The 17,974-nt window shown below is 35.0% G+C and overlaps 1 protein-coding gene across 4 annotated transcripts in view; it reads right to left on the reverse strand.

Moving 5' to 3' along the window:
* Positions 1 to 17,974, reverse strand: part of SCAPER (S-phase cyclin A associated protein in the ER) — a 490,627-nt gene that overhangs the window by 353,548 nt on the left and 119,105 nt on the right. For all 4 annotated transcript variants that reach the window (XM_034668001.1, XM_034667999.1, XM_034668000.1 and 1 more), the window contains exons 10-13: positions 17,125 to 17,200; positions 16,777 to 16,894; positions 16,391 to 16,502; positions 13,571 to 13,711 (exon numbers count right to left, since the gene is read on the reverse strand). In XM_034668001.1, coding sequence (XP_034523892.1) covers positions 13,571 to 13,711; positions 16,391 to 16,502; positions 16,777 to 16,894; positions 17,125 to 17,200 — 447 coding nt within the window. The remainder of the gene's footprint in view (positions 1 to 13,570; positions 13,712 to 16,390; positions 16,503 to 16,776; positions 16,895 to 17,124; positions 17,201 to 17,974) is intronic.

A 17,974-nucleotide genomic window follows, 5' to 3' on the forward strand; every position in this document is an offset into this window, starting at 1 on the left:
TACCTATCACTAGAAATGTTAAAAATCTCAGACAAGAGAGTTTTAATATAATTCTAACAAGATTTCCCAATCACCTTGCCATCTGGTCACTTTAAGTAGGATAATAATCATCCTTCAGACTGTACTGAAAGTATAAGATAAACAGCTGTACTCAAGGAAAATGAATCATACTATACCAGGGCTCACATATTAAGCATAATCAAGACGAAAGAAAAAGGAATGGGACTTAATGCTCTAGACAAAATAAATAAGTAAAATAAAGTTAGAGGGAAGAGTGTGCAAAAGCTGGGTAAAAATTTCAAACTGTGATGTTGGTCAAAGGGTACAAAATTTCAAGTATGCAAGATGAATAAGTTTTAGAGATGTACAGCATGGTGATGACACTTAACCAGACTTGAAATTCGCTAAGAAGACAGGTCTTCACTTTTCTGTGCACATATGCGAACACATAAATGGTAATTAAGTAGAGGTGATAGGTATGTTAATTAGCTGGGCTGTGATCATTCCACAATGTATATGTATATTAAAACATCACACTGTAAACCTTAATATATACAATTTTGATATGTCAATTATAACTCAATAAAGCTATAAATAAATAAATAGATCAGAAGTTAACAGGAAAATAAAAAATCCAATCTGGAAGAAAACATAACCCAAGTAAAACCAGAAAACTCCCTTGGCAAACTTTGTAATATAAAATAAGTTAAAAAAAACCTGAATTTAAAGGTGCAAAAAAATGGTAAGACAACAAAACAATAAAAGATTAAAAAGCTAAGGAAACAAAGTGAGGACAAAAGTAACACTATCACTGAAGTAGAAAAAGCATGGAGCAAATAAAGATGGCAAAAAATCAAATCACTGATAGAGGCAAGTCTTATGATAAGTTAATGCAGAACTTAAAAATGAAAACTGATGTATAAGTAATAAGCTATGAATATAACGAACAAGTCAAGATAGCCAAATATAAGGACGAATAACTTCAATAGTTAAGAAAGACAGGGGGCACCTGGGTGGTTCAGTCAGTTAAGCATTGGACTCTTGGTTTCGAGCAGGTCATGATCTCAGAGTCCTGGGATTGAGCCCTGCCTCCAGCTCCAGGCTCTGCATGGAGCCCTCTCCCCCCCACCCCCAGATCTTCCCCCCACTCTGTGCACTCTCAGATAGATAGATAGATAGATAGATAGATAGATAGATAGATAGATAGATGATAGATAGATAGATAGATAAAATCTTTGGAGAAAAAGAGAAGAAAATATTTCAACATACAATATGGAAAATTTCCCATGGAAAAAAAAGAAAGCAAACTGAAAATTGAAAGAGTTCATGTTATTTCATGAAAAAATGTCCAGAAGATCAATACTAAGAATATCCTTATTAGATCTTATTAAATTACAAAACTTTAAGGAAGAAGAACAAATTTTTTAGGCCTCCAAGTAGTAAATGCAAATCACCTACAAAGAGAGGAAGAAAAATTGGTGTGGCCTCAGGCTTCTCCCCAGAAGTAGCTAATGCTAGAAAAAATAAAGCCTACAACATTTTGAAGGAAAAACAGGAACCATGGACCTGGTCTCTAGCGAAAATGTATTCAAACAGAAATGCCACAGCTCTAGATATGGAAGAACTCAAGGAATAGAGCATATATAAGTTCTTCCTGAAAAAATCACTTGTTAATAAAATCCAGCCAACCAGAGACAAGTCAAAACAAACAACTCATAAATGGAGAATTAGTGAAGCTGTGAGTCCATGTATATATAGAAGGAAAACTATACTAAGGAATTTATACTTTCAGAGCAAATTTTGTAAATGTTATCTATCTTAACAATGTAAAAATAATAAAACTATGAAAAATTGTTGGGAGGAGATTAGGGACAATGGAAAGACATGGTAGTGCTAATTTCCTCAAAACTGTCATAAAATTAAATAGAGTGTAGTAAATAGAATCATTCCAAACTCTTAATCTTTCATAACTTTTATAACTTTACAAGAAATTATGAAAAATAATGCCTTTTGTGAGAAAGAAACATTTATTACAAATCAATAATTCCCTCAATTTTTACTGCCATTTTACTTCCATCTCTTAAAATGGAAATAGAGATTAATACTTCTTATTCATAAGTATCATTTATAGTATAATATTCATGCAGTCTGAACCTTATTCTACAGAGATGTCTGGGTATTTACCATTAGGTATATGTATATGGTAGCTACTTCTGAGGGTGGAATTTTGAGTTGCTTTTGCTATATTGCTTCAAATCTTTAAAATAAAAATGAATTATTTTTATAATAGTGACATGGCTACTACTCTTAATATAAAATAATATTAAAGAAAGCTAGGGAAATGTGTTTATACTAAGACTTGAAGATAAAGTCTCCGAAGGTTTTTGAGCTAAGAGGTAATACAATAATATACTGCAGAAAGATTAATTTAAAGGGAGTAGGGGGAAAAAGGCAAGCATACCAACTACAAATATTTAGGAAGGGGATATTTTAAAAAACCTGGTGGTAGTCATCATAAAAAGAAAAACACACGAGAGACTACAGAACTGTAGAATCAGCAGTTGAATGTATACATGGGAAATGAGGAAAAAAGTCAAAAAGACCCACTTATCTTTTTGCTGTATACACAAGAATTACTCAAAACAACAATAACAACAGTGAATCAAAGTAAATGATCAGAACTTTCCCAAGTCTAGTTAATGGGAAATTAGTGATACCATTATCTGAAATACATATTGCAGGAAAAGCAGATGGTTTGGGAGATAGAAGCGGTGAGCTGATGAGTTCCACTGAATACAATCATCAAGCAATAGGTAACTGACTCCAAACATCGGTTGTGGCCACAAAACAAGTCTCAACAAAGTCCAAAAGACCGAAGTCATGCCATGCATCTTTTTCCAACCACAACACTATGAAACTAGAAATCAAACACAAGAAAAAATCTGGAAAGAACAGAAAAACATGGAAGTTAAATAACATGTTACTAAACAATGAATGGTCAACTAAGAAATCAAAGAGAAAATTAAAAAATACACGGAGGTAAGCGAAAACACAACAGTCCCATCTTTATTGATACAGCAAAAGCTCTTCTAAGGGGGAAGTTTATAACAGTACAGGCAGGCCTACCTCAAGAAACAAGAAAAAGGTCAAATAAACAACCTGAACTTATACCTAAGAGAGCTAGAAAAAGAACAAACAAAATTTAAAAAACAGTACAAGAAAAGAAACAATAAAGATTACAAGCAGAAATAAATTAAATAGAAACTAAGAAAACCATAGAACAGATCAGTGAAACCAGGAGCTGGTTGTTTGACAAGATCATCAAAATTGATAAAACTTGAGCCAGACACATCAAAAAAAAGAATTCAAACAAAATTAGAAATGAAAGAGAAGGAACTGACACAAAAGAAATACAAAGAATTATAAAAGGATTATAAGAATATATTATGAAAAATTATATGCGAACAAACTGGACAACATAGAAGAAATGGATAAATTCCTAGAAAACTATAATTCACCAAAACTGAATCAGGGAGAAATAGAAAATTTGAACAGGCTGATTACCAGCAATGAAATTTAAGCATTTAAAGAAGAGTTAATACCTATACTTCTCTAGGTATTCCAAAAAAAAAAAGAAGAAGAAGAGTAAGAAAAACTTCCAATTCCATTCTATGAGGCCAACACTATCCTGACACCAAAACCGGATAAAGACAGTACAAAAAAAGAGAACTACAGGACAGTATCTCTGACGAACACACTCGAAAAAATCCTCAACAAAATATCAGCGAATTCAACAATATATTAAAACATCATTCGCCACGATTAACTGGGATTTATTCCTGGGATGCAAGGGTGATTCAATATTCATAAATCAATCAACTTGATACATCTATCAATAAGAGAAAGGATGAAAATTATATCATCATTTCAACAGATGAAAAAGAGCATTTGCGAAAGTACAGCATACACTTATGGTAAAAGCTCTCAACATAGTAGGTTTACAGGGAATATACCTCAACATAATAAAGGCTATCTATGAAAAACCCACAGCAAACATCATACTCAATGGTGAGAAGCTGAGAGCTTTTCCCCTTAGATCAAGAACAAGACAAGGATGTCCACCACTTTCATTCAACATAGTCCTGGAAGTCCTAGCCACCGTGATCAGACAAGAAAGAAACTGGTAAGGAAGAAGTAAAACATTCCCTACTTGCAGATAATATAATACTATATATAGAAAGCCCTAAAGGCTTCACAAAAAAACTACAACTGATAAATGAATTCTGTAAGGTCACAGGATACAAAATCAATACACGAAAATCCTTTGCACTTCTATACACTTATAATGAAGAAGCAGAAAGAGAAATTAAGAAAATAATCCCATTTATAACTGCACCACAAATAATAAAATACCTGGGAATAAACGTAGCCAAAAAGGTCAAAGCCTTCTGAAAACTATAAAACATTGATAAAGAAATTGAAGATGACACAAACAAATGGAAAGATACTCATGTTTATGGACTGGGAGAAGAAATATTGTTAAAATGTCCATACTACCCATTAATGCAATCCCTATCAAAGTACCAACAACATTTTTCTCAGAATTAGAACAAATAATCCTAAAATTTGTGAGGAACCACATAAGACCACAAATAGCCAAAGCAATCTTGAAAAAGAACAACTGGAGGTATCACAAACCCAGATTTCAAGATGTAATATGAAGCTGTAGAAATCTAAACAGTATGGTACTGCCACAAAAACAGATACACAGATGAAAGGAACACAAGAGAGAGCCCAGAAATAAACCCATGATTATACAATCAATTAATCTTTGACAAAGGAGGCAAGAATATACATTGGAAAAACACAGTCTCTTCAACAAATGGTACTAGGAAAACTAGACAGCTACATGCTGAAGAATAAATCTGGACCACTTTCTTACACCACACACAAAAATAAACTCAAAATGGATTAAAAACCTAAATGTGGGGGCGCCTGGGTGGCACAGCGGTTGGGCGTCTGCCTTCGGCTCAGGGTGTGATCCCGGCGTTATGGGATCGAGCCCCATGTCAGGCTCCTCCGCTATGAGCCTGCTTCTTCCTCTCCCACTCCCCCTGCTTGTGTTCCCTCTCTCGCTGGCTATCTCTATCTCTGTCAAATAAATAAAATAAAAAATCTTTAAAAAAAAAAAAAAACCTAAATGTGAAACCTAAATTCATAAAAATTCTAAAGGAGAAAAAAGGCAGTAATTTCTCAAACATCAGCTGTAGTAACATTTTTCTAGGTAGGTCTCCTGAGGCAAGGGAAACAAAAGCAAAAATAAAGTACTGGGATTACATCAAATTTAAAAGCTTCTCAAAGCACCCTGAAACTAATAATACACTATATGTTAACGATAATGAATTTAAATTTAAAAAAAAATAAAAATAAATGAAAGCTTCTTAAAGCAATCTACACATTTAATACAACCCCTATCATAATAGCACTAGCATTTTTCACAGAGCTAGAACAAACAATACTAAAATTTGCATGGAACCACAAAAGACCCTGAATAGCCAAAACAGTCTTGAAAAAGAAAAGCAAAGCTGGAGGTGTTACAACTCCAGACTTCAAGCTATATTACAAAGCTGTAGTGATCAAGGCAGTATGATACTGGCATAACACAGACACACGGATCAATGGAACAGAATGGAAAATCCAGAAATGAACCCACAAATATATGGTCAATTAATATTGGACAAAACAGGAGAGAATATCCAGTGGAAAAAAGATACAGTCTCATCAACACATGGTGTTGGGAAAACCAGACAACAACATGCAGAAGAATGAAACTGGAAAACTCTCTTACAACACACATGAACAGAAATTCAAAATGGATTAAAGATCTAAATGTGAGACCATAAAAATCTTAGTGGAGATTACAGGCAGTAATTTCTTTGACATGGGCCACAGCAACTTCTTACTAGATACGTCTCCTCAGGCAAGGGAAACAAAAGCAAATATAAACTACTGGGACTTCATCAAAATAAAAAGTTTCTGCACAGTGAAGGAAATAATCAACAAAACTAAAAGGGAACATATGGAATGGGAGAAGATATTTGCAAAGGATGTATCTGATAAAGGTTAGTATCTAAAATATATAAAGAACACAACACCCAAAAATGAATAATTATTCATTAAAAAATGGGCAGAAGACATGAATAGACATTTTTCCAAAGAAGACATCCAGATGGCCAACAGACACACGAAAAGATGCTCAACATCATGCATCATCAGGTAAAATACAAATCAAGACTACAATGAGATGTCACTAACACCAGTCAGAACGGCTAAAATCAACAAGAAAGGCAAGGATGCAAAGAAAGGGGAACCCTCTTACACTGCTGGTGAGAATGCAAACTGATGCAGCCACTGTGGAAGACAGTATGGAGGCTCCTCAAAACGTTAAAAATAGAAACTACCCTACAATCCTACAATCTGCAATGACATGGACAGAACTAGAGAGTATTATGCTAGGTGAAACAAGTCAAAGAAAAACAAATACCATGGGATTTCACTTCTATGCGTAATTAAAAAAAAAAAAGCAAATGAACAAAGACAAAAACAGAGAAACAAAAAAAACCCAGACTCTTAAATAGAACAATCCGGTGGTTGCCAGACAGCAGCTGGTTGGAGGATGGGTGAAACAGCTGCTCAGTGATGAGCACTGAGCAATGTATAGAACAGCTGAATCACTACACTGTACACCTGAAATTAATATAATACCGTATGTTAATTAAACTGCAATTAAAGTTCAAAAGAAATTTAAAAATAAAAAATAAAGATTGAGGGGATGGGGCTAAAGATGCAAATCTAGGAGTCATTAGAGAGATGATAGTTGAAGCAATGATAATGATTGCGATACTGGAGGAAAAGAACAAGTGAAGTGGGTGAAGTCAGTAAAACATAGGCAGCAAAAGAAAAAGGGAGGACGGGAAAGGATTAGTTAGAAAAGCAGAAGGAAAATCAAGATGGGGCGCCTGGGTGGCTCAGTCGTTAAGCGTCTGCCTTTGGCTCGGGGCGTGATCCCGGCATTCTGGGATCGAGCCCCGCATCAGGCTCCTCCGCTGGAAGCCTGCTTCTTCCTCTCCCGCTCCCCCTGCTTGTGTTCCCTCTCTCGCTGGCTGTCTCTCTTTGTCAAATAAATAAGCAAATAAAATGAATGAATGAATGAATGAATGAAAGAGAAAGAAAGAGAAAGAAAAGAGAAAGAAAAGAAAGAAAGAAAGAGAAAGAAAAAGAAAGAGAAAGAAAAGAAAAAAGAAAAGAAAAGAAAAGAAAAGAAAAGAAAAGAAAAGAAAAGAAAAGATAGTGCAGCATACTCTAGAAAAAGGTACCTCACAGCGTTCATAATGGAAAGATTCAGAATAGCCTTTTAAACTCAGTGTTAACATTCTGAAAGGCAAATACAATATAGCACAGAGGAAAATGGTATTATAAAAAATTCAAGAAAATATGGATGATGAGGTGTTGGAAATTGGCTCGGCCTGCTCTTTCCAAGAAATCTGCAGATTTACAGAAGGACAGAATGAACAATCTGAACAATTGGGAGTACACAAGTAGGCAATCTAGAGGAAGGAAGCAAAAGAGGAGGCACAAGAAATGATGAAGCAAATTCCAAGAGCAGGCAAGAGTACACAGCACAAGGGAAAAGGGCTACTGCCATAAATCAGGAAAAGGATATCTTTTCCTCATGAAAAAATTAAAATCAAGTGTAATTATGAGTAGATGTTACAACTGAAAATGAATCAGTGACACCATTAAGAAACTGAAAATAAAAGCCAATTTTATACTACTAAATAACAGATCAAGATCTAAGATAAAATCAGGTTCTGAATAACTTAAGCTACAGTAATAGTTGCTATCAACTAAACAGTGACTTTTCTTTTTTCCTTTTTTTTTAAAAAAAATATTTATTTATTAGACAGAGAGAGAGAGCAAGAGCACACACAAGGGAAGCAGCAGGCAGAGCAAAAGGGAGAAGCAGGCTCCCCGCTGAGCAGGGAGCCCGATGCAGGGCTTGATCCTAGGACATCTGACTGAATGAGCCACCCAGGTGCCCCAGTCAGTGACTTATTTTCAACCATCTATGTACACAAAAAAGAAGGAAGGAATTTGAAACGACTATTAATTTACTCCATGAATTCACAATAAGTATATATGAGAAAAAAATTATATCTGAAATGAATATATTTGGTACATGACTCAAGGGAATTAAATTTCTAGTAGAACTTAAATATATTTTTTAAAGACAGAAAAAAATGACTGGATTATTAGCACTCTTGGATTAGTAATACTACAACAAAAGTGCACTGAGGAAAAATTAAGAAGTAGAACATAAATAGGATGTGGTGTTCTACAATTCTAATATTTTACAAAGTATTTACAGTATACCAGAGACGGCACTGACTGCTTCAAAACATGCATACACTAATTTAATCTTTTCATCAAAATTTTTGAGATGTAGGTAAGCTTATTTTTTATTTAAAAATGAACGAATAGAGTAAAAAGTAAAATAACACCAAAGGCCATTCGGCTAACTAATTGATAAAGTCAGGACCCGAATCCAAGTTTATCCAACTCCAGAGACTTCAATCGTCAACATGACAAAAAATTACTTTTGAAGAAGGAACAAATTCTTGGATGAATGTTGAACCAAAGTTCCTGATCTTAACAATCACTTGGAGGACCTATAAAAAAATAAAGTTCCCCAAGCTCCACTCCAGCTTACTGAAAGACCCCGCAAAGAAAAACCTTAGAAATCAGATGACTGTTATGATCAGGCAACCTTGGAAAACACTGGCATGTGACAAAATCAAAGGCAGGAAGAGATTCTGTCTCATAAATTATGTCTGGGTATGAAAGTATGTGACAATAGTTCACATGAACTTTTTAGGTATTTATATGATTACCCTAAGAAAACTCAATCATAACATTTTTTAAAAGATTTTATTTATTTACTTGAGAGACAGCGAGCATGTGGGGGGAAGACAGAGTAAGAGGGACAAGCAGACTTCCCGCTAAGCAGGGAGCCCGATGTGGGGCTTGATCCCAGGACCCTGGGATCATGACCTGAGCCGAAGGCAGATGCTTAACTGACTGAGACACCCAGGTGCCCCGTCATAACACTTTTAAATGAATGAGAGAACAAGAAGAAAACCAGTTTGTCTATTTTCTTTATAGATATAATACATTTCTTTTTTTTTAAGATTTTATTTATTTATTTAAGAGAGAGAAAACATGAGCAGGGGGGAGGAGCAGAGGGAGTGGGAGAAGCAGACTCCACACCAAGCAGGGCCCTGCGATCATGACCTGAGCCAAAGGCCGACGTTTAACTGACCAAGCCACCCAGGTGACCTGATGTAATACATTTCAAAATGGAATTTCACAGATTTTTGAAGAGAAGCAATAAAAATTAAGAGAATGGACAGGGTGGCAATTGGTAGCATGGTTTTAAAGCAGTGTTTCATACTTCCAAGAATTTTAGTGTGGACTCTTAATTCAGTTTACCTTGATTATTAAGAATTTTAAAATTACAAATGACAGCTCATATCCTCAGGTAAAGATGCCCAGCAGTTGACCATTCACCTGTAGTTTTTGGGTTAATATGCTTATAGGAGCCACTATGGCTTAATAAAATTATAATGAAAGTAAACATATTACGCAGTTTGACAAATCAAAATTCATTTAACTTATATGGAAAAAAAAGGCCAAAAAATGAGAATACTAAACCAAACCACAGTAGTAAAAGCAGAGGCTTTGGAACCACAAAGACCTGGTTTTTAATGCTGGCTGTGTGACCATCAACAATCTGCCTTCAGATTGCTCCTCTAGAAGATAAAGACAGTAATAATACACAGTTGAAAACTTTCACTTCCAGCCATGATGGCGTGACAAGGTCCAGATGTACCCTCCCACCTTAACGAAAAAATTAGGCAAATATATAAAGCATGAAATTCAATTAATGTAATAATGTAATTAATGTAATGTAATATAGCAATTATCAATAACCACATTATTTTGCAACAGATGCAGAAACATAATTTGACAAAATCCAACATCACTTTGTGATAAAAACACAGAAAATAGGAATAAAAAGGAACTTCCTCAATCTGATCAAAGGCATCTATGAAAACCCATACCTAACATCATACTTTATGATGAAAGACTAAATACCTCCCCTAAAGACTGGGAACAAGACAAAGATGTTATGTCCACATTTACCACTTCTATTCAACACTGTATTTCAGGTTCTACCTAAAGCAAAAAACAAGAAAAACAAATCAAAGACATCCAGGTTGGAAAAGAAGTAAACCTGTATCTATTTGCAGATAACATGATCTTATATATAGAAAATCCGAAAGAATCCACTAAAAAGCTATTAGAACTAAAGCCAGTTCAAGCAAGGTTGCAAGAGACAAGACTAATATATAAAATTCAACTGTATTTCTGTGCACTAGTAATGAACACTCTGAAAATGACATTAAGAAAACAATTCCAATTTACAATCATGTCTACAAGAGTACATACTTAGGAATAAATTTAAATAAGGTGACTTCTGCACACTGAAAACTTTAAAGCACTAAATAGATATACACATCAATGGGACAGGATATTATAATGGTAATCAAGATAAAGTGGTATTGGTGTAAAAACAGGCATAGAGACAAATGAAACAGAATAGACAGGCAGAAACAGACCCATACATATATACGGCAAATAGCTTTTCAATAAGGGTACTAAGGCAATTCAATATAAAAAGGATAATCTTTTCAACAATTGGTACTTGAACATTGGATATCCCTATGAAAAAAATGAACCTCAACCCTACCTCACACCATATACAAAATTTAACTCAAAAGGGAAAACAGACCTCATTGTAAAATTTAAGACTCCTACAAAAAAATTAAAGAGAAAATCTTAGTGACCTTAAATTTAGGTAAAGATTTTTTAAATAGTACACAATAAAACACAAAGTATAGAAGAAAAAAAGTTAATAAATTGGACTTTAGCAATTTTTAAAACTTCAAAACACACTTTTAAGAAAAGGAAAAGGCAGGGATGCCTGGGTGGCTCAGTTGGTTAAGTGTCTGCCTTCGGGTGGGGTCACGATCCCACAGTCCTGGGATCGAGTCACACATCGGGCTCTTTGCTTAGCACAGAGCCTGCTTCTCCCTCTGCCCCTCCCCCACCTCGTGCTCACTCTCTGACAAATAAATAAATAAAATCTTTAAAAAAAAAAAAAAAAGAAAGAGAAAAAGAAAAAAAAAAAGAAAAGGAAAAGGCAGGACTCCTGGGTGACTCAGTCAGTTACACATCTGCCTTCGTCTCTGGTTATGATCCCAGGGTCCTGGGATCAAGTCCTGCACTGGGCTCCCTGCTCAGTCTGCTTCTCCCTTTGCCTCTGTCTTTGCCTGCCACCTCCCCTGCTCATGCTTGCTCTCTCTCTGACAAATAAATAAATAAATCTTAAAAAAAAAAAAAAGAAGAAGAAAGAAGAAAAGGAAAAGGCAATCCAAGGACTACAAGAAAGTATTTGCAAAACATAGATTTTAATACCGAAAATACATGAAGCCCTCTAAGAAATCTTTTCATTTGTGACAATGTGGATGAAACTGGAAGGCAATATGCTAAATTAAATGAGCGACATAAAGAAAGACAAATGCTGCATGGTAGTAGAAAAGTGGCTGCCAGGGGTTGAGGGTGGAGAAAGAAACAGGGAGAGGTTGGTAAAAGCATATAAACTTTCAGTTGCAAGATTAATAAGTTCTGAGGATCTAATGTACAGCATGGTGACTATATTTGATAATACTATTGTATAATTGAAATACTCTCAGAGAACAGAACATTCTCTCTCTCTCTCTCTCTCACACACACACACAAATATGTGAGGTGATGGATGTGTTATTTAACTTGATGAGGGGAATCCTTTCATAATGCATACATATGTGAATATCAAATCATCATGCTGTACACTTTATATACCTTACTATTTGTCAATTATACCTCAGTAAAGCTAAAAAAAAAAAGAACTTAATAAAACAATCAAACTTTAATGAACAAGATGTTTGAACATACATTTCACCAAACAAGAGATAAATATATGAAATCCGCACATGAAAAGATGTTCAAAAATGAAAATTAAAACAAAATGAGATACCATACACACATATTAAAATGGAGTGGCTAAAATCACAATGTGTAACCATGTCAAATGTTGGTGAGAATGTTAATTAGAACTCTCATCCACTGCTGGTAAGAATGTCTAATACCACAAATATACCCTGCTTTTCAAAAGTTCTCATTATACCACTTTGCTTTTATGAGAGACCTACATTATTACTTGTTTCCACAACCAAAAGAAATCCAAAGAGGATTTCTGCTTTATGAAATAAAGCAAAAAGCAAAAATTGTGTTCAGTGTTTGTTTTGCAGTGAGCCATTACAGAGTTAGCACAACCCAAACAGCAAGAGTGGCGCTGCCAAGCTCCCTCCTCAGGAACTACACTCAGCATCTCAGTGTCAGGCCACCATAGTTTTGAACTGTGTTTGTGAACAGTGCTTTATCTCAATTTTTGTGCATCCACTAGCAAGATGTGCGCTAATACATCAGAAAAACCTAAAAGTGGTTTTCTGGGGGGTCTGGAAATGCTCAAAAAAATTCCCATATAAATTAATGGTAATTGCATCTTTATGCCATTCTAGATTACAAAAGGTTTCATAGGAACATGCCACTTTCAGACAGTGGGGGAAACCTATATAATAACCACTTCGGAAAACTGTTTCTTTAAAAGTTAAATATGAACCTATTATGAGGCTCTGCTATTTCATTCTTAGGTATTTACCCAAGAAAATGAAAGCACACATCTGCACAAAGACTTGTACATGATGGTTCACAGCAGCTAGATCTATAATGGCCAAAAACCAAGAAAGTAAACAAATACCTATCAACAGGTGATGGGATTAACAAATTATGGTATTTCTATACAATGGTATACTTCTCAGCAATGAAAAGGAACTGATATACACAACAGTATGGATGACATTCAAAATAACTATGTTGAGTGAACGATGCCAGAGGAAAAGAATATATACTGTATGATTCCTTTCATATAAAATTCTAGAAAATGCTAACATCCATAGTGACAAAAAGCAGATCAGCAATTGCACAATAACAGAGTTGGAGGAAGGAATGAATACAAAGAAGCGTGAGCAAACTTCTGAGGGCGATGAACTGTTTATTATCTTCATTGTGCTGAGGTTTCAGGAATATATACATGTCAAAACTCATCACATTGACACTTTACATATGTGCTATTTATTGTCTGTCAATTGCACCTCAAAAAAGCTGTAAAAAATTAATGCGTATCTCATAGGATTATTTTAAGTATATGATATTGCACCTAATAAGTTTTAAGTGAGCCTATTATTCTGCCACAGAATAATCACTTCATAAATATCAGCTTCTTATATTAACAACTGAAAAAAGTACTTGAGCAACTAATTCAACGTTCAAAGCATCTAAGATATACCTTCGCTTCTTCCTCTTGTGCTTTTTTAACAATTGCTTGTAATTGCACCTCTCGCTTAAATTCAGCATGAAGTAATTTCTCTTCCATCATCCTGCGTCGTTGATCTAATAATTCTTCCTTCCACTTCCGAACATCTTTCTCCTACACAGAGTGAGATAATCGGACATAATAATTTAACAGATAAACAGCTTAGGAATTACAAAGTCTAGAACCTAGAAAGACCTAAAGGAGCATGACTTATGATTTAGAACACAGACTAGGAAGCCAGGCTGTTTTGAGTTCATAATCTACCTTGGTCACCTGCTAGCAAAAATCAAAAGCTGGCTCAACATGAGTGGAAATAAAACTAACATTTCAGTTGAATTTTAGCTATATAATTATGTGTTTAACCACCTAAAAAAGTATGATACAGAAAGCACTGGATGAGGAGCTAGAGGACAGATCTTCAAAGCCCTTTGGTCAGCCAATTATCGGTAATGTGACATGGAAACAGTACTTCACCTCCCCTGGATTCAGTTTTCACACCTGTAAAATGGGATTCTGTATCTGTTCAATTCTGTGAGCTACAGAGAATTCTGGTAATGAGACCACATATGTAAAACAGTGCTGAAACAATAACCTATTTACAAATGGAAGGTGGATTTATCATTAAAATCAAACAGATACTTACCTTAATGGAAAAATTAAACCAAAACCTCTAACATCTTGTACAATTTCAAGAATTTATTATTCTGTTTACATGAGTATTTGGAGATTATATTACATAAGAAAATAAACTATATAATTTTATTTGTCTTAAAGACATAATAAGGGGCGCATGGGTGGCTCAGTTGGTTAAGCATCTGCCTTCCACTCAGGTTATGATCTCAGGGCCCTAGGATGGATCCCCACTCAGTGGGGAGTCTGCTTCTCCCTCTCCCACTGTCCCTCCCCCCGCCAACTCATGCTCACCCACCCCCTCTCTCTCTCAAATAACTAAATAAAATCTTAAAAAAAAAAGACACAGTAAGAGGGAAAGTTGCAGTTGTGTTACAGCATTTCTCTAAAGCTGAAAATTAAATATTAACTCTTATAGAATCCCACAACATGGAGTCTGCTTTTCATTTTGATTTATTCATTCTAAATGATAAAGATAAAAATAATGACAAATTCTTGAGATCCAGATAAAAAGTCACAGATTTCCTTCTTTTTCCAGTCTTTTCTACTGTATTTAACAGAATCTTATATTACACCTCATTTCTAAAAATATTTGATTATTTGGTCCAATTACCTCTCCCAAATTTAAAATATACATTATAAGTAATGTAAATAATATTTGTTTAAGATTTTATTTTTAAGTAATCCCTATACCCAACATGGAGCTCGAACTCACAACCCTGAGACCAAGTCTTTCGCATGTTCCACCGACTGAGCCAGCCAGACACCCCAATGCAAATATTTTTCACCTTTGCATATTAGTACTACTTTCTAGTACAGAAGATAACAAAGGAGCTCTCCTATACTATAAGTCACATATCTTTTGTCACCTATACTATAAGTCACATATCTTTTGTCATGTTGTGACAGGTACACAGACTCCAATATGGCTCTCAGAATCTGTCACCTGGTACTCAGATCCTTCTGTAATTCCCTCCCACACTGTATCAGGATTGTGACTAATAGAATTCAGCAAAAGTATGGCATTTCACTTCCAATATCAGGTTATAGGAGGCAATGCAGCTTCAAGTTTGGCAGCTCATTTGTTCTTTCCTTCTCTCCATCTCCATCCCCTTCTCCTTTCCTCCCTTTCTCCTGGACTATTTTCTGTGGGGAAGCCAGTGGCCATGTCATGAGGACACTTGGACTGTGAAAAGGCACACATGGCAAATAACTGAAGTCTATGGCCAACTGGCAAAAAGGACCTGAAGCCTGCCTAACAACCACATGAATGAGAACAAAAGTGGATGCTTCAGTTCCAAATGACTGACCCCAGCCAACAGCATGACTGCAAACTCATGAGAAACTCCAAATAAAAATCATTAGGCAAGGAACTCCCAGTTTCCTTGCCCACAGATACTGTGAGCTAATAAACGTCTGTTATTTTAAGCGGCTAAGTTTTGAGGTCATTTGTAATACAGCGCACATAATACAGTACTCGCCTATATCTGCCATGTTGAAGTAACAATAAGAATGACCATACAATGAGCAACAGCCATCCTAACACTATGCTGTTATACATACTTGCCACATTTAATCATCATATCAATTTAATAATCATAATTGTCATTTTACAAATAAAGAAACTGAAATGGAATATTGTCAAGTAACTTGCCCAGGGCATATTTTATTATGTGGTAAAACCGGGATTTGATCCCTGGTTGGCCATCTCCAGACCCCATGCTCTTCCCACTGTATCACACTGATCAGATGTTACACACTCTAAATACTCTAAGAATCTCTTCTATAAATTCAATTAGTGCCCACTTATTCAAACCTGGTAATCTGAGGCTCAAACTATCCTACCAACTCATCCTACACTGTCCACAAGACTCCCCAAAGAAACGCCCACATGAAAATGGCAAAAGACAAAGTGCATCTTCAGTAATCTATGCCAACTCTGCAAACATCAAATTACGAGCTAATTTAGAAATGTCAATTTTTTTCTTTGTTGCAGGTAACCATCTGTAATTCAATAGGTAGAAATGTTTTTGTTTCCTAGAAAATTTAATTATTTTTATAGTTTTGCTAGCTTCTCTTAGACCAAAAAAAAAAAAAAAGTCAAGTTAAAAATCAGCCCATCAATTTAAGGCTATCAGAGTTTTCTAAATATTAAAAACTCACCCTTTCTAATAATTTCTGAAGCTTTAACGTTTTCTCTTCACGTAACTTTTCCCTTAGCTGCTGTGCTTTCATTTGTTTTTCTTCATGTTTCTTCTTAGATTCTGCAATTGTTCTATTAACACAAACAAATGGACAGAAGACACAAATGTTTACATGATAAAGCCAAAAATATTTTCTTTAGTCTTCAACATTCCTAAAATAAATATAAAAAGTATACAGAACTAATTCTGGCCTAACATTTCAGGAAAACGTTGTCACTTTTCAATGAATCTGTAACTATCCTGAGTAATGTGCCTTAAAATGTTGTTTAGCAACTCTACTTAATAGTCAAGAGTAGCTAGTTTCCCTCCTGTGAAACATTTCAAATTAATTTTCAAAGGCCAGACCTTTTACGAGATGGTGAGGAAAGTTTTTCATGCATGTGAATTCCATGGCCTGGAGGTCTAGCAGGTTCCTCCTCTACAATATCCCCCCATGATGTATTTTGGCGCCAAGTTTCACGAGCTGCCCAGAAAAAAAGAAAACCACTGTAACTGTTTAACCACATAGTTCTATAAAACCAACATTTGAGAACAGACTTTTAAAAGGCATCAGCATTCCCACTCCAAATTATTTATTTTATACATAAACTCCATTTATTAAGATAATCTACTTTAAATTACTCCAGCTGCGCGCGCGCGCACACACACGCACACACACACACACACACACACACACACACACACACAAAATACCTTCATAATCTGCAAGGACATCATTCCAGTCCATAGACATACCACAGAAAGACACACTCCCACTGCCCATGCTGGCCTAAAATGTAATAAGGAAAAATGAAAAACAAATATTTGAACACAATTATAACCTTAAAAAATGAACTGCAGATGTAATTTTCCTGTTACTAACACACTTAACAAACAGTTCAAAACCAGAAAAAAGCTAGATATCTCTTATAGTTACAATAATCAACAAGTTAAAATATAATCTATACACTTTAAGAGGAAGATAAACCTACTTTTCATTAACAGCAGAGACAAAGTAAATTTAAAGGAAACATATTGGCCTCATACTGTTACTGCATGACTCTGTCATATTCATAGTACACAGGAGAAGAGCTCAAGATTATTCTCTGGGTATTAAAATTTAATAGAAAAATACTTGAAACATTTATAGCTACTTCCATTCTGTAAGAAGTCCCTCTTAGCAACATATATATCCTGAGTGCTTACTGATAGCAAAGCATGTATAATTTGCTTTTTACTAGTGGAACAGAAAAAAGTAAAATACCTTAGATTCTATTTCAATCTCTGCAATTACAATCTGAGTAATGTTCTTACTTTTTTGAAGATTCAATTTATTGATCTGTAAAATGAGAATAACAACTTCCAACTTGTCAAATGCATTATATATATAAAAACACTTTGTAATGGTAAAGTGCTAAAGAAGATTTCCTATTGTTTTTATATCAACTCTAAGTCCTTCTGGCCCTATGAATTTTATTTCTAAATGTAATTTTTTGAACAATTATGTTAAAAATTCTAAAAGGTCACAGAATGAACCCAAGGTGGTGGTGAAGTAGGAGGACCC

The sequence above is a fragment of the Ailuropoda melanoleuca genome, chromosome 9 (genome assembly GCF_002007445.2).
Source record: "Ailuropoda melanoleuca isolate Jingjing chromosome 9, ASM200744v2, whole genome shotgun sequence".
NCBI lineage: Eukaryota > Metazoa > Chordata > Mammalia > Carnivora > Ursidae > Ailuropoda > Ailuropoda melanoleuca.